The sequence below is a fragment of the Saccostrea cucullata genome, unplaced genomic scaffold, assembly GCF_032062105.1.
Source record: "Saccostrea cucullata isolate Sc308-1 unplaced genomic scaffold, CSIRO_AGI_Scuc_v1 ctg76, whole genome shotgun sequence".
NCBI classification, from domain to species: domain Eukaryota; kingdom Metazoa; phylum Mollusca; class Bivalvia; order Ostreida; family Ostreidae; genus Saccostrea; species Saccostrea cuccullata.
The window spans coordinates 70336-94253 of NW_026930419.1; the positions used below are offsets into that span (position 1 = coordinate 70336).

Sequence of the window (23918 nt, forward strand, 5' to 3'; positions counted from 1 at the left end):
ATATGACCTTAAAAACGTAGGTCCCGTGTCACGGTAGGCGCTGGTACGATAAAGATCCCTCACTGCTCAATGGCCTTGAGTGCCGAGCATAGGTCTAAATTTGAAGCCCTTCACCGGCATACGGTGACGTCTCCAGGTGAGTGAAAAATTCTCAAGAGGGACGTTAAACAATATACAATCAATCAATCAAATTAATAACTTGGCATATTTAAATGAAAATTTACAACAAAACCAGCCACAACAAACCGATACCACCCCTTTAAAACTGACTGACAATAAAATGAAAACATAATAAAATAAAACACAAAAACCTTGGAACTTTGATTTACTATAGTTAAAACTTTGGAACTTTGATTTGCTATGGTTAAAAGTTTGGAACTTTGATTTACTAAAGTGAAACTTTGGAACTTTGAAACTCTGATATACTATAGTTAAAACTTTGGAACTTTGAATTACTATGGTGAAAACTATGCAACTTTGATTAACTATGGTGAAATGTTTGGTACTTTGATTAACTATAGTGAAACTTTGGAACTTTGATTTACTATGGTGAAAACTTTTGACTTTGATTTATTATCGTGAGAACTTTGGACCTTTCATTTACTATAGTGAAACTCTGGAACTTTGATTCACTACAGTGAAGACCTTGGAACTTGATCTACTATAGTAAATTATAGTCAACTATAGTTTAGTATAGTTTTTTTTGTTAGGGATACAGGAAATAAGATACCAGTCTCGAAACATTTCTTAAATCTTAAAACGCTTAGAAAACATCAATCCAAATTTATTTGAACTTGTTTAAACAGGCTTTAAAAAAAGTAAATAAACTTTTGTTATACAAAAGGCAAAGTTTTAATCATCAGGTGTTTCCAGTTAGATTTACGGGTATCGTCATAACATCGGCGGATCCGCAGTTATGATAAGCCTGTCCGAAGGCTTGAAATGCTTTGAAAATATACATTATATTTTGAGCTAGATTTTAATTTAAATATGCAATCCTTGTTTGAAATTGTAGTCAACTTGAGATAATAGTTGAATCAGGTTTTATTTTAACGCATTTTTGTGATGTCACATGACTGTGTTGATCACGTGACAGAGATTTATGATATTCCTTCTTGTTGCACAAAAATCGCTTCGGCACAAGTGCAAAGCAAAAATATTGTGCAGAGTTTCTTACATAGATCAATTCATCGTGATCTCTTGTAATTAGAAAGTGCTGGGGGCAGGTTTAATTTTTACGCGTTTAGAAAATATTTTTCGAGAAATTCAACTTACATGTACCAACATAAGAAGGGGTATTTTCCACTCTTTATCGCGATTTATACCAAAATGGCTAAACTACACACAATCCCCCAGCAAAATTCAGTTAGAGGACATACTTCTCTTCTAGATTCACGCAGAATATCTTCAACTTGTCCTTGTTTATCACTTGTGCCAGTCCAATATAAACACGATTCATAAATTCTTACTCTGCCTACAGACGTGTAAGGGCAGTGTTTCACACATAATTTTTTGCTATTGTTTGAAATATGTGCATATCGGACATGCAAAAGGAATAGGGATATTTAAATTTCTGATGTTCAACATCATAACAACATATTCGAGCTTAAAAACAATCCTTACACTTGAATTAAACAAGTCCCCAAAATAAATTTACATGCCACGTAATAATTATGACACTTTCCTCGTCATGTCAGCTCAAGAATGCAGTGACTTGACGTCATATTCTATTGTGACGTCATATTGGTAGTTCAGAGAAGTAACTACAGTTTGACAGTTTGATATTTTACGGGCTGCCTTATCTTAGCTGCGTCCATGTATTTTCAAACTTTTACCAAACGTTTCCAGACAAATCAAATCCAACCTCCTTGCTCGTAGCTCGGAGTAATATCACTATTTGCAACTCGTTGAAATTAGTACTAACAGATATACAGATAAAATATTTTCTATTTCTCCTTTCTTTTGAGGGAGTTGGCAAATTAATAAACAAGTGTGTAATTTTCGAAGGAATCATTGATTTAATCACAATAATCCTGACCACACAGAAGGCATTCTGTGTGGTCATGAAAATATTGGTGATTTTATTTCTTTAAGTTTGGATATGACGTTAATTGATTTAAATATATCCTTTCTAGATTTACACAATATGTTATTCCCAATATAATACAGGGTTTTTTAGATCAGTTTACATGTAACCTAGGACTGTGTCTCAATGGCCCTATTTTGATATAGTGTTTGTTTCCATAGTAAGATTTTATCTAGAAATCTTAGAGAATTGAGCAACAAAGGAGAGATCTAGGAACTATCTAGTAGCAGTAATGTGTCTTCTGCCTACTGTAGTAATTTACATTCCTTACTGGCTGTAGTAAAGCCCCTGGTTAACGAATTAATTCTCATGATTATATATACCCATTTGTTCAGCACAAAGAGAAAATTAAAACTAAGATATAGGATTGCTTTATTGGCATCCTTTGGCTATATCGAAGAATTAAAAAAAAATGCATTTTGTATTATTTATAATACACAATTTGGCATCTTACAGAAAATGTTTGTCAAACTCGAAAGACAATATCAAAGGGTCAAAATACTTTATCCTACTGAAAGTTTTTATCACAAGAAAAAAAAATTAGAAATATTTATGATGCCCTAGCTCTGTTCATAGGTTATTGCAAAAGTTAAAGTGTGGAAATGGTTGTATGAAGTCAAACTCCAATACCAAGTCTAATGTGGTTGTACCCAACCAAAGGTCTTTTTACAAAGAATACGAGATGAATTATAAAAACCAAACTTCATGAGCAAGGTTGAGGAGAGAGACAGACAGTCTGACTGGACAAAAACTACATGCCCCATAATTTTCTATTTCATCGGTACAAAAGGTTATGGAAGTTTCAATCAAACCGTTTTTAACATCTCATTCCCCTATATAGGTATGTAATAAGAAAAATATTTACGAACGCGGTTATTGTTGTTATTGTCCTAATATTCTGTGTAATCGTTGATTGATTTAATGTACATGACAGACATTGAGAAAACGAGAAGTACTCAAGATCAAAAGTCCATAAAACAATGCAAAATAGAAGTGCATGAGCAAACACGGACCTCCAAACCATCGGAGGTGGGATCAGGTCACATGGATAAGTGAGCATCCCCTTCCGACCGGTCATACCCGCCGAGTGTTCCTTGTCATAATTGGGAAATGACGGGAAAATGCGTCGTCAATTAAGTGTATAAATAAAGGACTAACAATTAATATGAAAAACGTCAGTCAGCAAATGACTCAACGATAAATTGAATTTGCTGACAAGATCAACATACAGAACTTTCGAAATGATTTCTTTAAAGGAGGATGTTGATATTGTAGTTTCATCAACCTGTTTTATCGTGCTTGCTGTGGTATTTGACCTCGATTTAAAGACTCATCCGAAAGTCACACTGTTTACACTTTAAAGCGCCGGTGATTTTTAGAACAAAGAATTTACTGTTGCTATTTAAAAGAATTGCACATCATAAAAACGTCGATTTTTGTGTGAAACAAATCAATTAAATGTTTTGAAAAAAATTCTGATATGTTTTAAAGAAATAAAAAAAAGGGTTTTACTAAAGTCGTTGCAATTAAAAAGCAGTTTTAGTAGATTTTAGTATTTTCATGAATATTGATGAAGGTAGTGCAAAACAACGTTCTATCTTGCTATTAAAAGTCTTTAATTATGTTTTTCTGTCAAGTATATTTTTCGTTTCTACATTCATACCTTAATTACAATTAAAAAAAATGGTGGTCAGTATGCTTTTTTGGCGTTAAAGTACATTTAATATGATCTTTTTGCATTGAAAGTTGTGTCTTAAACTAAAAATTACCTCTTCGAACTTTTCCCTCCAATTTTTTTTCCAATTGAAACATGAAACGAAATGAACTCTAAGTATATTTGAAAAGAGACACTTTCTAATTGTGACTAGGAAAAATTCAAATTGCTTTACATAATCAATTTTTTTACCTTTTTGTACTGATACAATGTGATTTTTCTGACATTGAAAATTTAATAAGCAAGAAATTTATTTTAAAGTCTTAAACTTTTTTTCTGAATTTAAACCAATATTATCTTAAATATTTAGAAACGATCATCAATAGTGGGGGTATATGATTTAAATTTTCAGATTTTACTATAAAAGTGTAAATTTTATATTAAAATAAGATCAGTTTTTTTCCAAGATTTTCAGTATTTATTTACTTTTTGTCGCACTATGTTGAAAAAATTGAAAGGAAATATTTAGATATTTCAGAACTAGCATAGTACATTTCACTACAAAAGCAGCCTAAAACTAACAGGACTGTTATACTTCAGCTTTATTGCGCCCGAAAAATGTAATGACATCAAAAAGTTTTGAAACTGGCTTAAATATTATTTAGATAAATGACTCTGTACAATGTCATCTGAAAAAAAATTCCATTGAAAATTGGTGTCTTCTGCAACTTTTTAAGAAAATACGGGAAAATGCACATGTTTATGACGTCATAATTAGCATTTAAAAACACATGTGAGAAATATGACTTGTATGATTTTTCTGCATTGAATTTCAATTATTAAAAAAACCATGAGTTTTCAACTTATACCAGTTTCATTTTTTTAGAAATTCACAGGGCAAAATTTGTATGGAAACCATACCTTCCTCTTTATTGTTAGAACTTAAAAATGAGGGGGAATTTTATAAATTAAGGACCAATCCACTTTAAACCTCAAGTTCGAACTGCAAAGCTTTTTAATTTTATACAGTCATTTGTGCATCAGTGCACTTTTGAAGTTATTTTGAATTCTAATACAAAAATAAAATTAGCAAAGACCAATTCTGGTCTGAAAAATGTGATTTTACGACAATAATTAGGAAAAGATCCTGAAATGGCTAAAACGACGTCGCCGATTTTGTCAGCAATGCATGACGCTGGAAAAACAAACATAATTTGTCTATGTTTAAGACGTCCATGGATATTATATTAAAACTGATGACAGAACATCCAAAGAAACATACCAGCAATTTAAAAATGGCTATTTTACCGAGGATAAAAAACATATGCGCCGATAATTCTTGTGCACTGAAATATATTTATTTCGTAATATGGCAATATTAGAGGTCCTTTAGCTAGGCTTTGAAGAAATAATTTTAGTAATCAATTCCTTGCCAGACCTAGATGGTGAACTTTTTTTTTATTTTCACAGTTTGGTGACTTTTTACGATAACTTCCTTCGGATGAAACATTATAAACCGAGGTTCCATGTCGCAGTAGGTGATGACACGAAACAGATCTCTCCCTGCTCGATGGCCCTGAGTGCCGAGTATAAAACAAAATTTGCAGCTCTCCACCGGCAAGTAATGGCGTCTCCAAATGAGTGATAAATTCTGGAGAGGGACGTTAAACAATATACAATCAAGCAATCCAAAAAGATTCCCAATAGTAAAATTTGAAAACATTTGAAATCACCCCCTAAGGAATCGGGATGGTTAACACTCGATGTTTTTTATCTTAAAACAATAAAAAAGAGTAAAAATATATTATAAAAAATATTAAAATCCCTAGGGCAGAAATAATTAGACTCCACGGTCTCGTTAAACAGTATATAGACACACAATGTGAAATGTTATTTTTTATATATTAGCATCCTCTGAATATTTTCCCCTTTATTTCTTTAGAAAAACCATTGTGTTAATTACTGCATGAACTACATTAGGCATGTCACCTGTTCAGATTTCTTGATCAGTGGCTGTTCCATCAATGAAACGTATGAAGGCGATCGCATCATGAATACAATAGTTAATCTTTTTAATCCTACTTTATATGATTATTGAAACAGATATAAATATAAATATAAACAATAAAATATCTTTCTTTATTTTGTTATTACTGGAATTAACGGTCGCAGCTATTGCAGAAAAAAATTACATAACCCGCTTACGTGGGTTATGTATTTTTTCTGCAACAGATGCTTCCGTTAATTCCACTATTAACAAACAAAGAAAACATTTTATTGTTTAAATACCTCATTTTTTTCAATTGCATATTTGTTTCTCAATACAAAAGTAGTGACGGTGTCACATGATGCATTAATTTAAATAGAGGCATTACTTTCCTAAAAGAATTATATCAAAAACATATCATTCGACATTTTTATAATGTGTTTAATGTGTTAAATTTGATAAAAAACATTCAATGTACGATTTCAATATCTAAAGGCATTGAAGACACTGGCAACAGCTTACAGTTACGACAACCCCGAAATGTTTATCAGCTGTTCCTGAAGTGATTGCAATATTTTGATATTTTTCAACAGTTTTACATATTTATCATGAATAGAATGGAAGAAAACATATATTTATTATGAAGATTTAATTAAAAATCTACCGAAAAATAAGGATAAACTTTAGGAACTTTGCAGGTGACAAAAGTGACATAACTTGTGAACAATGGCTCGTGTCTATCGTGTATATTCTCTATGTACAGAGGTTAAATGAAGAAAACTGTATGAAATATATGTTTATTTATTATTTATCTATTAATTTATTTTATTTTACTTGCTTGTTTGTTCATATTTATACATGAAAAATAAGGAGAACAAGTTACCTGAGAATATTACTGCGACGTGTGATAAGGTCACGTTTTGACTTCTCACCTCTGACTAAATTCATGCAGCAATGAAGATATTTTTTTCCTGTATGTTTATATGATGGAGAAATACATAGATCTAACAGTAGTTTGACTTATATAAGTTTAAGCATTTACAGCTCTAATCGACTTAGGAGGGACACGATCAAGATTTGAACATGCGACCTTCAGATCCTGGTGTTTTAACTACTGGGTTATTTTGAGGGAATATCATTTTCATGATGAAGACAAAATAAAGTATGCTTGTCTGTCTCTACATTGAAAATAAGAGTGAAAAATATAAACTTGTGATAAATACTCATTATGTAAGCCTGTTAAGAAAATAAGTGCTCTTATGCAATACTGTCCTTTTTTTCAGAGACGTTTGACTTTAGAAAATATACACCTGACATTTAACACTAATGGTCAATTCATTATTAAGCATCAAGTAAATCATCACCTAGATCAGCATTGATCTGGCAATACTGAGCGGTTTAGAAATAGACATGCATATTAGAACTTTACCTGGCCTCTCGCTTTGGAAAATTTACATTTCAATCGAAACACCACGAAATCATCATACCTTACTTTAAAAAATTAAATCACAGTTTAAAAAAATGGAAATATAGGTAATTAATAGTTCTTGCTTGCTTTAGAAAAAATTGTACCTACCTATCACTAAGATGATAATAACGACAAACATTACTGCAAACATTGTGGGTATTAGATTCCAAAGCCTTGAAAAGAAAAGAAAATTTATAAATTAAAAAATAAACTAGGATTCAACGTCGATATCGAAGCATATTACGTCACTTCCGTTTTGCACATAAACATAAACATTGCACGCGTTACTTAATCCCATGCAACTCCAATGAAATGGGATAAAAAGAAATTAATTTACAAGCAGGTGTTGATTTTTAAATGTAAGTATTCAATATTTGTTTTATTCCTGATACTGATTTCAATAAAGCACATCTAAACTATTTTCTTGCTTATTAGATATCTCCCATTGTGGCTCCCTCAACCCTATTACATCCATCCCTGTCAAGCTTTGAATAAATATTGAATCTTCAGTACATACGTATGTTTATATGTCAATTTGACGAAAAAAAAACTTTACCGTTTTGGAGAAGATTTTAATTCTTACATGCATGTTAAATTTTGATATATTATTGTTGTCACATCAGAACCCTGGGGATTTTCATTTGAATAAACCTGAATCTTAACTATACCTGAAGATACTTCCATTATTTCCATATCGAATTACTAATTTTGTTTTAGATATTCTAAAAAAAATGAATATATTTTAGTATATCTAAAAATTGATCAATCATTGCTTCCCCATCCTATTCCTTTAGGTTCTGATTTGAACAACCTTGAATTTAAACAAGAAAATGTGTGACCAGCACGGGTCATCTTGTGAGCAAACTTGATTTCACACTACCTAAGGATGCTACATATACCATAAAAATATTACCAATTAGGTTTTTTTTCCATTGAGAAGGAGCTTTTTCCAAGATATTCCTTTGTAAAATTTTGGAAGTCTATTGAGGTCCCACTCTACCCCCGTTTGTCATGATTTGAACAGATTCTCGTCTACATTTACTTCGGATGATTCAATGTGAGTTTCCTCTTTGTGGCCTTGTGGTTCTTGGGAATATATTTGGCCTTTCCTTTGAACAAATTTGAATCTTCCTTAACCAAGAATGCTTTGTGTCAAGTTTGGTTGAATAATCGATTGATTAAGTGCTATTTTATTCCCCCACGAAATATTTTCTCTCATATGGAGACGCAACCACTTGCCAGTGGAAAACTACATGTAAAAATTTATTGATTTACATCTCCGTCCACACGTAGAGAATACGGGTATCTATTGTTTAGAACATCTTCATGAAATAACGTCCCAGCGTTCCAGAAAGCGTTTGGAGATTGGCCCTATGTTAGGTGTAACATTTATCTGAAAGCCTTTTCGTATAATGTCACACTCTAAGTAGGTCTGTAAATTTGAAAAGCAGTTCTTGTACAATACGAACTCCTTTCAATGCCCTTGCTTGGCATTTTTTTCAATAATTGTGCAAATTATAGTAGAGTTTATTAAAAGTTTATATAAAAAAAGTACATGCACCAAGATATTTTAGCCGACACTTGAACCGGATCTCTCACACATGGATTTTTGTGATGTTTGAAATTTTTGATAGTTTTTCAATTTTCTTCAATTTCATTTTTGTCATTGTTTTTACCCTTTGATATTATATATCTTTTCAGATATTGGAGAAGATGCAACCAGCTATTCTCAAGAAAACGCAGTTTTAGTTTTTCTTGTGTGTATTTTTGTAAATTTAAATAAAAATTACGCTGATTTTCCTTTTAAATTTGTTGGTTATCATTTCAATATTTTATAACATTGAAATTCGATGAGAAATTTAAAGCATTGGACTTTTAAAGGTATAGATAGGAGGGTTTTAACAAAATAAACCAAAAAAAATTCAAATATTTCTAAAAAAAAAAATAAATTGAAATATTTTGAAACCTTATTTTATCGGACATGTAGCCTATTATTAGAAACAAATGCATGCAACAAAAGTCAGTTATACTTTATAGGTGTAGAGATGCTCCTTAAGCGCTTACACTTGTCTTTGAAATAAATAAATAAATTTGATATTGTTTTCTTTTACCCATGCTCGTATTTGACATTTTTTTTTAGTCGAGCACAGAAACACAAGAGCAATCGCGTAATATATATATATATATATATATATATATATATATATATATATATATATATATATATATATATATATATATATATATATATATATATATATATATATATCAAATAAATTTAATAATTCGTCAACTTTAACGTAGTGTTGTTACATGTATTACATTAGAGACAAACAAATAACAAATAATTTTAAAGAAATATTTAGGACTCTGATCACATGTTCTTGGCACAATGTCAATTTATTTTATTTTATATTATTTTTTGAAAGAAAACGTGGCGTATAAATTTACGCATTTTTTTTTTCATTGTGAATGGAAAGCAGGACATGTGTTATATCTGAAATATTTCATCTAGATGTACATTTATGACACTTAGTTTCTTATCACTGTTTTAAGAGTGATATCTTTAAGAGATTCAAAATTATTTGTCTGTTTCTGTACAATTAATTAATTTCGTGGGTTTAATTTTTCGAGGTTTGAGGAAAAAAAATTGTCGGGATTTTATTTCGTGGATGAAACATCGAAAACTGCACTTCGACGAAAATTATCGATTTCACTATATTTGTCCTTATATTGCATGTTTGATATGTTGACGGTGCGACCGTTAGGGCGAGCACAGATACTTTTATTATCTAGTTTTCATTTAGAACAGACTCGTCAAAATGCACGTGACATTAGGTGCGTATAAGACTCTGACGTCATATGACGTCGTTTGTATATTGTTTAATCAAACATAAGCCTGAACAGGGCTGATTTCAATCAGATTATTGCTATTTTTCTGCAACAGATAAATTCAGTTAATCAATACATGTGTAGAAGTTTATAAATCGTTTAACTTTTGTTGTTATTCTCGCATTCTCGCGAGAAATTTGCGTAGCATTTGTGTACCAAAGGAAACATTGTGGGTCAAAATTTCTGTGGAAAAAATTCCTTGGAATGAATGTGCAGTTGTCTGAATTTATTCTTGACCCAGGCAATGTCGTTGTTATAGCTCGCAGCTATGAGTGTCGTTTCGGGCAGTGGGTACAGAATCTGTTTTCCTATTGATTATGCTTAGAAATATAGTCCTCTTATGATTATTTGCTCTTCAGGTTTTCAATGGCAAATGAGACAGAATTCAGAGTTTGTTATCATTTTATTTATGTTCATCACCCTCTTGCAGTTGGTAGAGTAACTATGTAGATTCGCAGGGTACAGAACTAACCCTTAATGCATATCCAATCCTTTACGTGAGATCAAATAAACCCGAGGTTTTGTGTCGTACATGTATACTAGTCAAAATTTCTAAGTCCCCAGGCAAGTTTTTGCTTTACACCTCTCATATTAAATTATTTTAAAAGTATAATTAAATAAGTATACAGGATAATAAAGTAGCAAAATAATTTTTCTTACTTAATTTATTTTTATTGAAGCGCTTTAACACAATATGTAGAAAAGTTAGGGCACCCTTGAATTAAAAATTCACAACGTTAAATACTGCATTATTCTCCATTCAAACGAATCCACAACAAGACAACCGTTCCTCAAAGAGTTCACACTATTTAAGAAAAAATCTTGTATTTAATGTTTGTCCGTGTGGAGACAAGGCCGTCCTCTAGTTCCGCAAGATTCTGCTGCTGGAAAAACTGTCTTAAACTCCGGTTTTTCTTCTTCCATACATGTTCTTATTAGGGTTGTGATTCGGATGATAAAGGGGCTTATCGAAATTGTCTGTGCCTTATCAACAAAAGTTGCATGTCTTCTTACATTTATTCCCCACGCCTCCAGTGTGACATTGAGGGGAGGATACTTCCGGTTCCGGTTCCATTGATTTTTCGGATAAACTGTAGGATGATTTTGTGGTGTTTGTTGAAAATCTAGCGATTTGTAACGATTAAAAGAAATTCAGGTACACTTTGTAGGTTTTTCTGGCAGTAATTAAAAAGGTTTTAAGTAAAACAAGGTCATACAGTGAAAGAAAACAGACATTTCGTTAACTACGACCAGCTTGGTCCATTGCAACTTCGCTTGCACATTGTTGTGTGGACATACACCGCATTTTATTCAAGCTTTTTTCTGTTTTTCGTTATCAATTAAAGATGGAAAACACATGGAAGTAAAAAAAATATGAAGAATACACCCGAAAAACATATGGAACTCGTACTTCATGCTTTTTAATAAGAATGGTCACGGTCTAGTAATTACAAATCCGATTAAATTTTTTTTGGTTTTGACAGGTAAGTATTACAAATTAAAGGCAAATTTGTAAGCAACTAGTAAATTGAAGTTAAGGTTTTTGAATTTTTGAAAAAAAAAGTGGGGACTTACAAATTTTGACAAGTATATTAGTTGATGATTCACACTTTACAGTAATTTCAAAGGAAATTTGAAATATTTAGTTCATGCTTTAACACGTTTAATATTTCTACAGTTAACAATGTCTCTGATATGCACCTGCATATAATTAAGGCATGTTATTACCGATTTTTTTTTTTAAATTCTTGATCTAAGCAAATAAATATTCATGTCGTACGGGAAAAGCACAAATAATAATACAATTTGGAAAAACGGTAAATTAATCTGCTTTTATCAAAACTGTGAATAAAATAGATACATGTCTTTGTCTCTAATTTTCCAATACTTGTGCAAGTTTCAAAATTTAGTTCAAGTACATGCATATCGAAAATCAGTACCAAGGTATTTGATCCCGCGCTTGAAGCAGATGTATACATGTAACACATGAATTTTATGTTAAGTTTTTGTCAGTTATTCAATTTCCTTCAATTTTTTTCTTATCATTTCGTCATTTTAATCCCGTGAAACTATATTTTTCCAGATATTGATAAAAATCTTACCAATCATGCTCAAGATAAAGCTGTTTTATTTTTTTTCTATTTTTTATCTGAATGTCTTGTGACATTCAACTTTGAATAGAAATTTAAAGCACAAGATCTTTGAAAATGTAGAATGTGACAGTTTTGTGAAAATATAGAATGAGACAGTTTTAACAAAATGAATTTTACATATTTACAAAAAAAAAACTAAAGTTAAATACATAAGAACATTATTTTATTTGATACTTTGCCTATCATTAGCAAATGCATGTTTAAAAAATCTTTTATACTGTCTTAAAAGGTGTAACGATCCTCCTTAAGAAGCATGATAATGGTTATTAACTGCATATTAATGACGATTGGATTCAATATTTACACTCGTCATACAATGTGACAGTCACGTTACTTTAGCGGTTATACTTGTGATATTGAGGTCATTTATTAGTGATTCTTTTTTTTCTTTACAATTTTTGTGCAGAAGATTTCTCGGAGATGGCTCGACCGATTTTCTTGAAATTTTCAGAGAAGATGTATCTTTATCTAAACCTTATACGTTTTTTTTATTGTTTTGAAATTCACTTTCAGGCGGAAGTTATCGCCCTTTGATCGATATTTTGATGATCTCCATGTCTGTGATGGAACTAAATAACGACTCAAGCTAGAAAGCTGATTTTTTCAGGGATGATAAAGGACATGTTGCCATATTGCAACATGGTCAGTAAATTTTCCGAAAGTGCCTAATATGGAAGCTTGGTATGGGTTAAAATTTAGGACACGAATCATGACTGAATTTTTTAGACATTTTGCATCATATCTTCTAAAGTATCATTATTTTGTTAAAACATAATGAACAGAATTTTTGCAAAATGACAAGATCTTTAATATGATATTAAGAAAAAAGTGCTGACTAATCACATTAAAGGCCAAAAGAGGCCAAAAGTCTTTTTTCGATAACTCGTAAACAGTCAATATTTTGTTAAACATTACAGAAGCAAAAATATTTATATTCACAATCTACAACTGTATATTATAATTTTAATGTCTTATATTACATAATTAGCGGCTAAATGGGGCCAAAATGCTAAATCTTCGATGCTTTATATCTCAAAAGTGGTAAATATTTTGATAAGTAATATTGAACAAAAGATGTTCAAAATAATGTTCTGAACAATATGCAACCTTTGATTTTTCGCTATACGTCCCCATTAAGGAGTTGAAGGGTTAACCCTTAATATTTCTTTTGCAAATAACTTGACAACGACAAAGAATCTCTGAACAGTTGTTGAATAAAAAGTGTTCAAAATCCTGAGAGCTTTAAGATGAGATCAAGAGAAAGGGGCTGGGCACTCAAGTAAAGGAACGAGAGGGGCCAAAAGTCTTCAATCGATAACCCTTTAGCAGTCAATATTTTGTTATAAATTACTGAAGCAGAAATGTTTATCTCAACAATCTACAACTATATATTATGATTAAAATGTCCTATGGTGCATAATAAAGGACCATAAGGGGCCAGAGTGCTAAATCTTTGACGCTTTATATCTCAAAAGTCGGAAATATTTTGATAAGTTATATTGAACAAAAGATGTTTAAAATAATGTTTTAAACAATATGCAATATTTCAATTTTCGCTAAACGTCCCCATTCAGGAGTTGAAGGGGTTAGCCCATATATATTTCTTTTGCAAATAACTCGAAAACGACAAGGAATCTCTAAATAGTTGTTGAACAAAAAGTGTTTAAAATCCTGAGAGCTTTAAGATGAGATCAAGAAAAAGGGCCTGGGCACTCAAATTAGGGCTGAGAAGGCCAAAAGTCTTTAATCGATAACTCTTTAGCAGTTAATATTGTGTTATACATTACTGAAGCAAAAATGTTAATCTCAACAATCTAAAACTTTATATTATGTTTTGAATGTCGTTTGGTGCATAAAAAGGGACCATAAGGGGCCAAAATGCTAAATCTTTGACGCACTATATCTCAAAAGTGGGAAATATTTTGATAAGTAATATTGAACAAAAGATGTTCAAAATAATGTTCTAAACAATATGCAACCTTTCATTTTTCGCTAAATGTGCCTATAAAGGAGTTAAAGGGTTGGCCCCTAAATATTTCTTTTGAAAATAACTCGAAAACGAAAGAGAATTTCTGAATAGTTGTTGAACAAAAAGTGTTCAAAACTCTGAGAGCTTTAAGATAATATGAAGAAGAAAAGGCTGATCCCTAACGTAGCCAAAAGTCGAATGGTTACGTCTTAATGTTCAATGTCTGTTTACAGATTATGGAGGCAAAATCATTCTTCTTCACAATCTTTATCATTATTTTAGAAAAAAATTCTCAATCAAAATCGTATCTCATCTTATCAAGAATCGGACGGAAGACCCACTCGTTGCTTGCAACGAGATCGTATCTAGTTATTATTATTATTATTATTATTATTATTAATTGCTGTTTAAGAACAAGAAATATAAAAGTAATTAATCCATCTTTCAAGAGGATCGTAGCTGTATTTATGTACCTTTTTTTTAATATTTCTAGTGTTTGTATAATAAGAATTAATTTATTATGGTCTCTAAGCGTAATGCTATTGCACTAAAAAGACCCTCACATAGTTTTGGGGGTCAATTCCAATATAAAGGTATGTAGTCCCTATGCAGAAGCTTGTATATATCTAAAAGAAGTGATTGGAATAAACCTGCATGTAAACATACGTCTGAATCAGTTAATGTTAAATGCATGAGCTTTATTCTCGTATAAGAAGAAGAGGAAACGGATTCATATAAATTGATTCATAAAAATGTATCTACGTTATTGACAAATTAAATATTTTGCACCTGATCCCACCTCTGATGTTTTGGTGGTCCGTGTTTGCTCTGCTCATGTTTTGAATTTTTATGGACTTTTCATCATAAATATTGTACGTTATCTCCACATGTTTCACTGCAAACTTTTATTTCAGCATTTATCTCGCGTTAATCTTTAAAATAGATATAGAGTCCTTAGGTGAGGTGTTTCTTTCCCAACTAAGGTTTTTCCCCTTTGTAAAAACTGTTATAGACCTAAGAAATGTTAGAACTGGCTACAGAGAAACTTAATCATTTTGAGAAAAGAAACATCTCCCCTATTTTTACCTAATTTTGAAGCTCTTTAGTACTCTGACATTCCACATAAAATGTACGATAAATGTCATAATACTTAAAGAATGGGGTTAAACTGGCATATTTTACGGAACTATTGTGTTCCATCACATCCCTGAAAATGGGATTTTTGGATTGCAAATACTCATATCAAAAGATTTTTTTCCCAGTTACAATAAGGTTGATTAAACATTATGTTCGAGACAGCGCCATCTGGAAATACCACTGATTACAAAGACGTTACTCGCGATGTTGGTGACTTTTGACGTTACGCTTTCATAGCGCTACGGAAGAAATTAACGTAATGCGTCTATAGTGTAATATGCTTGAGTGGTACCCTAACGCTATCTCTTTGTACTTGAAATACGAGTTTAAAAAGTCATAGATAATTTATAATTAAACTCATGAACTTAAAGTGCGCTATGGATTTGTAAATATATGATAAATTTTATTTATTTTTCGAAGCAATCTTAAACGCATTTTCATGTAGTACGTTGAAGCAAAGCGAACTTTACCCGGCAAGAACGTCCACTGGACAAATATGTTGAACCTCTTAAATGTTGCGTAAAATATTAATTAATTGTGTAAATTTATTAATCTGATATCTTATCAAACCGAGAAGTGTAGCACATTATGAACATTGAATTATTTCTGTATTCGATGGGAAAAACAATATAATTTGACGACTCGAAAAAAGGCATTGTGTTATTTTTGCGCGTCATTTTAGACGCTAGACATTTCTGTAGTCCAGTTACTAGCTCCTAAGAATGCAGTTCGATATCAATATGACTGAAATATTTCAAATCTATGAGAAAGGCATATTATATTGATATAATTTGTTTCTATTTAAACTTTCTTGTAAATGAGAAAATTTATTGTTCATATTCATATACACGTTTTTAATTGAAAGCGTTACATATTTTTTTCATCTGTAAAAACTATCGCTTTTATTTCTTGCCAACATTTAATGCAGAATCTTTTATAAAGTCACAAACGACATGGATTGCTCTTGTTTTGTGAGGAAAATTAGAAATCTAGATTCAATTTTGAATGCTCTACACACGAAAAATGCGCGATCCCTGCTAAAAAAAGTGTAACGCGTTACACGCTTAAAATACCTTTTATATGCGTTTTAAAATTCTACTTTTTGCATAAAAATTATTCAAATGTTTTTTTCTTACTAGAATCGGGTAGTTCTATTAAAAATCTATCCAATCATACCAAATTCATCTATATTGCGAGTATGTTTTTAAAATCACCGATGTGTTTAATAGGTCGGATTCTAAAATTGTAAAATTGCACCAACATCGCGCGTAACGTCAAAAGATCTGCTTTAAGTCTCCGAATTTTCTTGACCAATGAGCTGCAGTTCTGAAGCTAGCATGTTTCTAACAATTTCATGTATCAAATTGATTGTAATTACTACTTACAACTCGTCTGTTGTCTTTTTTTCATCTGTTTTTTCTTTCGGTAAAGTGAGACTTGATGTCAGATTTATGAATTTATAACATGGTGCATCTTAAAAATTAAGAATTAATAATAAAGTATCAAATTCTGAATGTGGATTATGTATAAACAATATTGATTTAATTAACAATAAACATTAAATCATGATAATAAAGTATGTGATAATAAACAAGTCGGAAATCAATGACAAAAGTTCACTTTTTCACCAGAAGCATTTCTTTTTTCATATATTATATCATTTGTATAATGTAACACTAGTATTCTTACCAAGATGAGCTTTTGTAGAAACATATCTTGCAGGACACGGTGTTGGAAAGTCGGTGCATTTTACTCTTTCTATAAGGTCAAGCTTAAATAATGCAGCATTATATACCAAACACAGCCCTAAGAAATATAGAAAGATACATTTAACCAAATGTCTTGTGTTTTTGAAATTTTCATTATTATCAATCTGACAATTCGTGAAAGATCTGGCCTGGGAGCCATAAAACTTAGACGAGCTCACCTTTGATCTCAATCTCACTTTTCCACTATATATTCCTTTGGAAAAAGTGATACTGAGATCAAAAGTGAGCTCGTCTAAGTTTTATGGCCCCCAGGCCTGTTCTTACCTTCAATAAAAATTTCGGTTGCACATACTTCTACAAGTGAATTCGTCTTGAGACTATAGACACAATGATATTTAAATTGTTCTGGACTTGTACAGTTTTGCCTCAGTCCTATTCCATAGCATTTTTTTATTCTTGCTGCTCTGTCTGTCTCCTCTACGGTAGTTGGACACGAAGATACGACCTTTATTGTTTCAGAAGACCAGACACAAGGTTGAGTAGACAGGCTTGTTTTCTGCAATTCATTTTTAAATTCATTGATACTTTTTTTTAATACATAACGGCTAAATTGTTTGTCAAAAAGTGGTCTAATATTGCAATAAAACATCACATTTTTTCGATTAATCGTTCAGTCCAATTCCGTCTGCACAGTTCCCATTGACAATATTACAAAACAATTTTTTATCTAAAAAGTATCCTACTGAAAACAGGAGATTTAGACCTAAAATGCAATATGAGTAGACTATGAACAGTCATCTATTTAAGAAACGCATAAAACAAAATCAATCGTGAGTAAATAAATGCAAAACAGGGATATTTGGAAACACCACACATACATGTACTCATTTTAATTTGTCCTACAAATATTTTTTCTCACGCATTTTGCTCACTTTCAAATATTAGCTAAAGGTGTTTTAAGCATGATATTATTGATTAAGCTTGTAGTTTGTTCCTTCTGATGATCTTGTTTGATAATCAAATTTTTGTTAACTTTGATCGATACAAAATTAAACTTGTGAGCTTAAGTAATTCGCGAAAAACAAGAGGGTTCCTAATCCTTATTATTGGTGCGTCCGTCTGCACCTTTTTTCTGTATATTTAAATGTAGTACCCCCCCCCCCCCGACTGAAAATTATAGATACCCCAACCTTGGCCAGGTGATTATATTTTAATGCATTTTCAAAAGCCAAATTACAAACTGCTTTTCTTGTTTGAGTGGAACACTCTAAAACCTTATTGTCCATCAACGTTGACCTTAAATGTAGATGCAGTCATGTGTTCATCTGTAAAGTGTATCACTTTTTCGTTTTAACAGTTTGATTGTTAATTTGAATTAATAATGAAAAAAAAATTAGTAAAATACTTATCTATCTTATTTTTAAAAATGTGTTTCTTAATTCCCTAAACTAGTAATATTTTTGAAATCTCAATTTTCTGTGATTTTTAAATGTCTTAACTATATTCACGAAACATTTCAATCGAAATTCGATTAGGTTTATGGTGGACGATTAAAATTAGATTAAAGTGTTTATATTTTCATATCAAACTAAAAATTCCAATTACAGATATACTGTCTGTAAGTTTAAAAGCAAATCATAAATATTGGGTCGGAAATAATAATGAATACTCCTCGGAATGATTGTTGCATACATTAATAATAGATGCACTATTGACAAAACCGCATTTTTTCAATTTTTTTTTTACTTAGAAATTGATGTACAAGATCCTAAAGAACTTTCGAATAATGTAACACTGCTCTATGCAAATAACTAGAGTGTTCCAAGGAACAAGTGTGTTGCCTGCCTTTACTTTCTTTAAAGATATCAATCTAAGAGTGGTCAGCTACATGTATTAATATGTTTACAGCATAAGGTTCATGCAAAACTATCCAAAGAGGGTAAGACTTAAATACCTTTTATGATACATTTTCATAGTACTTTGGTTTAAGCATTTCTGGCTACTGTATTTCATACAGTGACTCGGTATATTGCGAGTACTTCAGTGCCCATTATAAAAATGTTGAACATGATTAATTAATGAAGTGGTATGGAAATGTTGACTAACAATATGGCTGAAATAGGGAAATAAGTTATGCTTAAATCACCTCAATGAAAAACCATCTTTTTTTACTCTCGTCTGGTATTTCACAATTGTTTAAAAAGAACGGTATACATGCTAAATTGCATACACTTCCCTCTTAATTGTCGAAAAGAAGTCAGATGTTAAAAATGTTTTTTATTTCCAAAAAAGTAGTTCAAATGTCAAGGAAAACTAGGTCAAAAGCCATGTTAAAACATATTAGCCATAATACCAATATATATATATACTAAGCAATTTTATATTTAACTTTTAACTGTCTGAAGAGCCATTAGGCAGAAAGCGCTAACAGTAAAAAATGATTTTTCGAGATTTGTGATTTCTGATTTTTTTTCATTGGATATATATATATATATATATATATATATATATATATATATATATATATATATATATATATATATATATATATATATATATATATATATATATATATATATATATATATATATATATATATATATATATATATATATATATATATATATATATATATATATATATATATATATATATATAAGAAATTTATAATTAAAATGCAATCTGTTTTGAAATTAAAACTCATAAATTCTACAGCTACAAATTGCTTTATGGTCGATACATAGACCTTGTCAGGAACTTGCATTTGTCATTGAGTAAAATGCTGACTAATGTTTTTTCACACGTACCATAACAGTGGATATGAAAAGCCAAAAGCCATATACTATCCAGGGAAATTCCATTTTAGGCAAACTGCAGGCAGAATCTGGAAAGGAAATGAGAAATATACATAATGTACGTTTTGAAACACATCATCGCTATTTCTATATTACATGTAAAGTTTTTTTTCATCTTTTCATCTAATACCTTCTTAGATATAATTAGTCAGTACGATTTAACTGAATAATCAAATTATGACTAGGAATTAAATGGAAACGATTTAAAGGTCATACATGTACTTATACATGTTTATATCACGTTCCTCATTGGCAGATTACAAATCTGCTGTTTCCGTTGCATTTGTTTTTGTTAACTCGTTATTCAGTTTTTTTATATGATAATGCATGAATTCTTTATGCTATATTGAAACAAAAATAAGTTATCATTTAACAGTGGAACATCATTATACGCATCAAGACATATTGGTTCCCATTTAATTTGTCCGGATATGTTAAGCCACCGGTTATCTGAAATACTTGTCTTGATTTTATTGAAAACCTATCACACCATTGCCAATAGTAAAGAATGCTGTTTTATATAAAAATGTTTCAATGTTTAATACTTTTATTAACATGAGTACAACTCTACAAAAATCCCATTGAGCTAATTTTTAAAGTTTAAAATAGTGGTTTGCCCTCATAACGTGAAAGTTTTGCAAATTAACGCGAAACTTTTACGATATTACGCGTAACTTACGCTTTATACTGCAAAAGTTTCGCGCTATTCGCAAATTATATGCATATATAGTTATGTTTTTCAGGAACCTAATTTTCGCCAATAGATAAGAACATAGACGCTGAGTGGAACCTTAATTTCATGAGTTCATCAGTAGAATTTAAAAACCTCAGAAGATGTCGTGGAGAAATGATGCAAAAATTGTACAGATAATTCTTCAGAATTTTTTTATATTTCAAAACCTTACCAATTGAAAAAATGAATTTTACTTTCTTGTAAATTATGTTTTTTAGTCGTTTAATTCAGAACATTCTAAAAACTGGTTATCTTACTTAAGAAAAATGTCCAGTTAAAATTTCTGAAGCTGTTTTTATCAGTAACATTCACAACAATTCTACCACTACTAAATTAAGCAATGCATAATTTTGGATTTAATATTATACTTTGTAAAGGGTTCTGAAAAAGTTTATTCAAGGTTTTTGTTTTATTTTTAAAAAGAAATAAGATGAGAAGATATTAACAAGTTGTGATATTGATATTTCATTTTTACATTTTTTTATTGCTACTGATAAGGTTTTGGCTGTCATTTGTTGAAACTATGAGGGAAGGTTAAGAATATAGAGCAGATGTCTGTGCAGAAAACTTGGGATGTTGTGTCATATAGTAACATACAGGTCAAAACCAAGTTTAAAATACCATGCAAAAAATATCAAGCCACTAAAAAAAATTCAAAATGACAAACATTTAATATTTTTGAAAAAGTTATTTTTCGGTCTTATACCTACACTCATCAGCCTGTTTGATGCAAGATACGCTATAAAGAAGCATAAGTTAATAATTATCCTACATTTTTGCTCAAAATGACCAGCATTTCTGTGATTCGGGTGCTTTGAAAATGTATGATTTATATTTAAAATGGAAGAAAAAAACCCTATAACACACTGCCTGCTAGAAATGAATTTCTTATAAATCTGTAGCACACATTTGTGATTTTTTCAGACTTGATTATTCATCTCTTTAGTTAAGCACTTTTTTGATTTTTTGGAAAATATATCACCACGGAACAAACTTTCTTAAACCCCTTAGAAATATAACTTAAAAGTGAGTGCCCATTTCATGAGCTTAATGTGCCATATGATGTTTTTTAAGCAATAGATAAAAATGGATACTGTTACCTTGTAATTACAAAATTATGGAGCAGGAAATGTTTACATTTCTTAATTTTCTCCAATATTTATATATCAAACGGGTTATTGAAAAGTTCGTAAACTAGTGACCATAAATCAAAACTACTAAGGGAAACAGCAAATAATTTCCAATTATTTGCAATGTTTTTTACGCAATGGAATGCAACCTCAAAAATAGCAAAGGACTGAATGATCATATTAACATGTATATGGAAACTACCTCACGCAGTGTAGATTTAAGTTTGTTTTAAAAAAAAGGTTTTACATATGTATGTTTCTATAACGTCTTTAAAAATCTTCTTCTCACTAACAGCAAAGGCATGAATAATCATTTCTTTATTCTTTATGGACGCATGCTCAGGTATGGTAGATTCAGATTTGTTTAAATCATAACCCCCTGGGGGTAGGACAGGGCTTCAAGGGCCGATCAAAGTTTTATATAGAAATGTATAGAACAATTCTTTAAAAATCTTGTTATCAAGAATAGCAAAGATATGATTGATTATATTTATATGGAAGAATCCTTAGGTAACGTAGATTCATGATTGTTCAAATGATGACCCCTGGGGGCAGGGCTGGGCCACAGCATGGAATCCAAATTTTATATAGAAATATGAAGAGACATTCTTTAAAACATCTTCTTTCAAGAATGGCAAAGCCATGATTATTCATATTCGTATAGGAGCATTATTGTTGAACATAGTAAACTAATAGTTAACTATGGGTTTTCTTTTGTTAGGTTACCCAAGGTTTGAAAGATAAACACTCTGATGAAGTCCATACAATGGAGAATCAAGGCTGTGACAAATGCGATGGTGGAGACATTGATGATAATGAGAGGGTTTTTTTTTTGCTTTTCACTTTTTAGTGTTATCGTCAAAAAAAAAATAACAATTACACATGAATGATAAGGCAAAATCAAATGGATGTTTGGTTACATTCTATTTTAAGATGGTTATAAATAAAAGTTCAAGTAGAAATACTGCAAAAATAAAATGAATAAATAAATTCAAGGACAGATGATACAAACAATTTTTTGTCAAAGAACTTGAAAATAACAAGTTCGGTCGTGTTAAAATGAGTAAAGTGAGTAATTTTCACCGGTAGTTTTTATTTTTTTTTATGCAAATTTGCACAGAAATGGAATTTGAAGTGAAAACTATTCGTATAGATTAATAAGGATGGTTTCACAAGGGCATACTTTTGAACATCGCAGAAGGTTTACAATTTCTTTATTCTAGAAATTTATTATTTGCACCATTTGCAATGAAATTAGGCCAAAAAATATACACTGTATACCAATCCATACATCCATTTCTTTGGTTTGTATCATGTGTGTCCTTAACAGCTGCTTGCACTGAGAAAGATTCTGGGTTGTTATGGTCTGCTGGGGTAAAAATGTATTGTATAGCATTTATTCTTGAAAAACGCTATATTAAAACAATTATTATTAATATCATTATTATTTAAAATAACTAAGGCGAATTGATGACTTTTTCCAATGCGTTCTTTTTTTGTTTTAAACGTCGATTAAAAAGAAACCGAACCCATCCATTCTATTTTTTATGGACAAATTTGAATGTATGACTTTTTAAATTACTGCAAAATGGATTTTCTGTGAAATCTTATTTACAAACCATTCTAAAGTTTACGTCTCAAGTGCATAAAAGCAGACATGGATTACATGTAACATATAACATACATATTTTGTACGGAATTGAATGTTTCTTTGTTGTGCAATGCGACACCGGAATTATTTCAGCTATATTTTAGGCCGATTTTTTATAAAAAGCAGAAGGATTCTATCGGCAAATTTGCATTTAATATTTTACCTATTGGAGATTAAGTTTCATTTTATAATCATTTTGCCTTTTGTCCAGCATTAGATATTTAAGACATGCACATGGCAACATGAACATAACAACATCCAATCTGAGGGTATCATGTTACGTTTCAATGTAATTATTCGAGCTTGTATAAAAATATAACTATTTTCATCATAGGCCAATATTCTTTTTACCATGCGTTCATGTTTTAAGCTGTTCTTAAATCGCCACTAAATACTACCTTTTTTTTAAGCCCTTTTACAATTTATCTGTATCAAAATGGCTCGTGATATCAAGTTAAATTGGCAATAAAATGTGATGTGTACTTAATAATTTG

The 23918-nt window shown here is 30.7% G+C and overlaps 1 protein-coding gene across 1 annotated transcript in view; it reads right to left on the minus strand.

Moving 5' to 3' along the window:
- Positions 1–18341, minus strand: part of LOC134228503 (uncharacterized) — a 56600-nt gene extending 38259 nt beyond the window's left edge. Inside the window, exons 1-5 of the mRNA XM_062710154.1 lie at positions 18246–18341; positions 17380–17611; positions 17036–17152; positions 16732–16819; positions 7304–7368 (exon numbers count right to left, since the gene is read on the minus strand). Coding sequence (XP_062566138.1) covers positions 7304–7368; positions 16732–16819; positions 17036–17152; positions 17380–17611; positions 18246–18341 — 598 coding nt within the window. The remainder of the gene's footprint in view (positions 1–7303; positions 7369–16731; positions 16820–17035; positions 17153–17379; positions 17612–18245) is intronic.
- Between the last annotated feature and the right edge of the window lie 5577 nt (positions 18342–23918).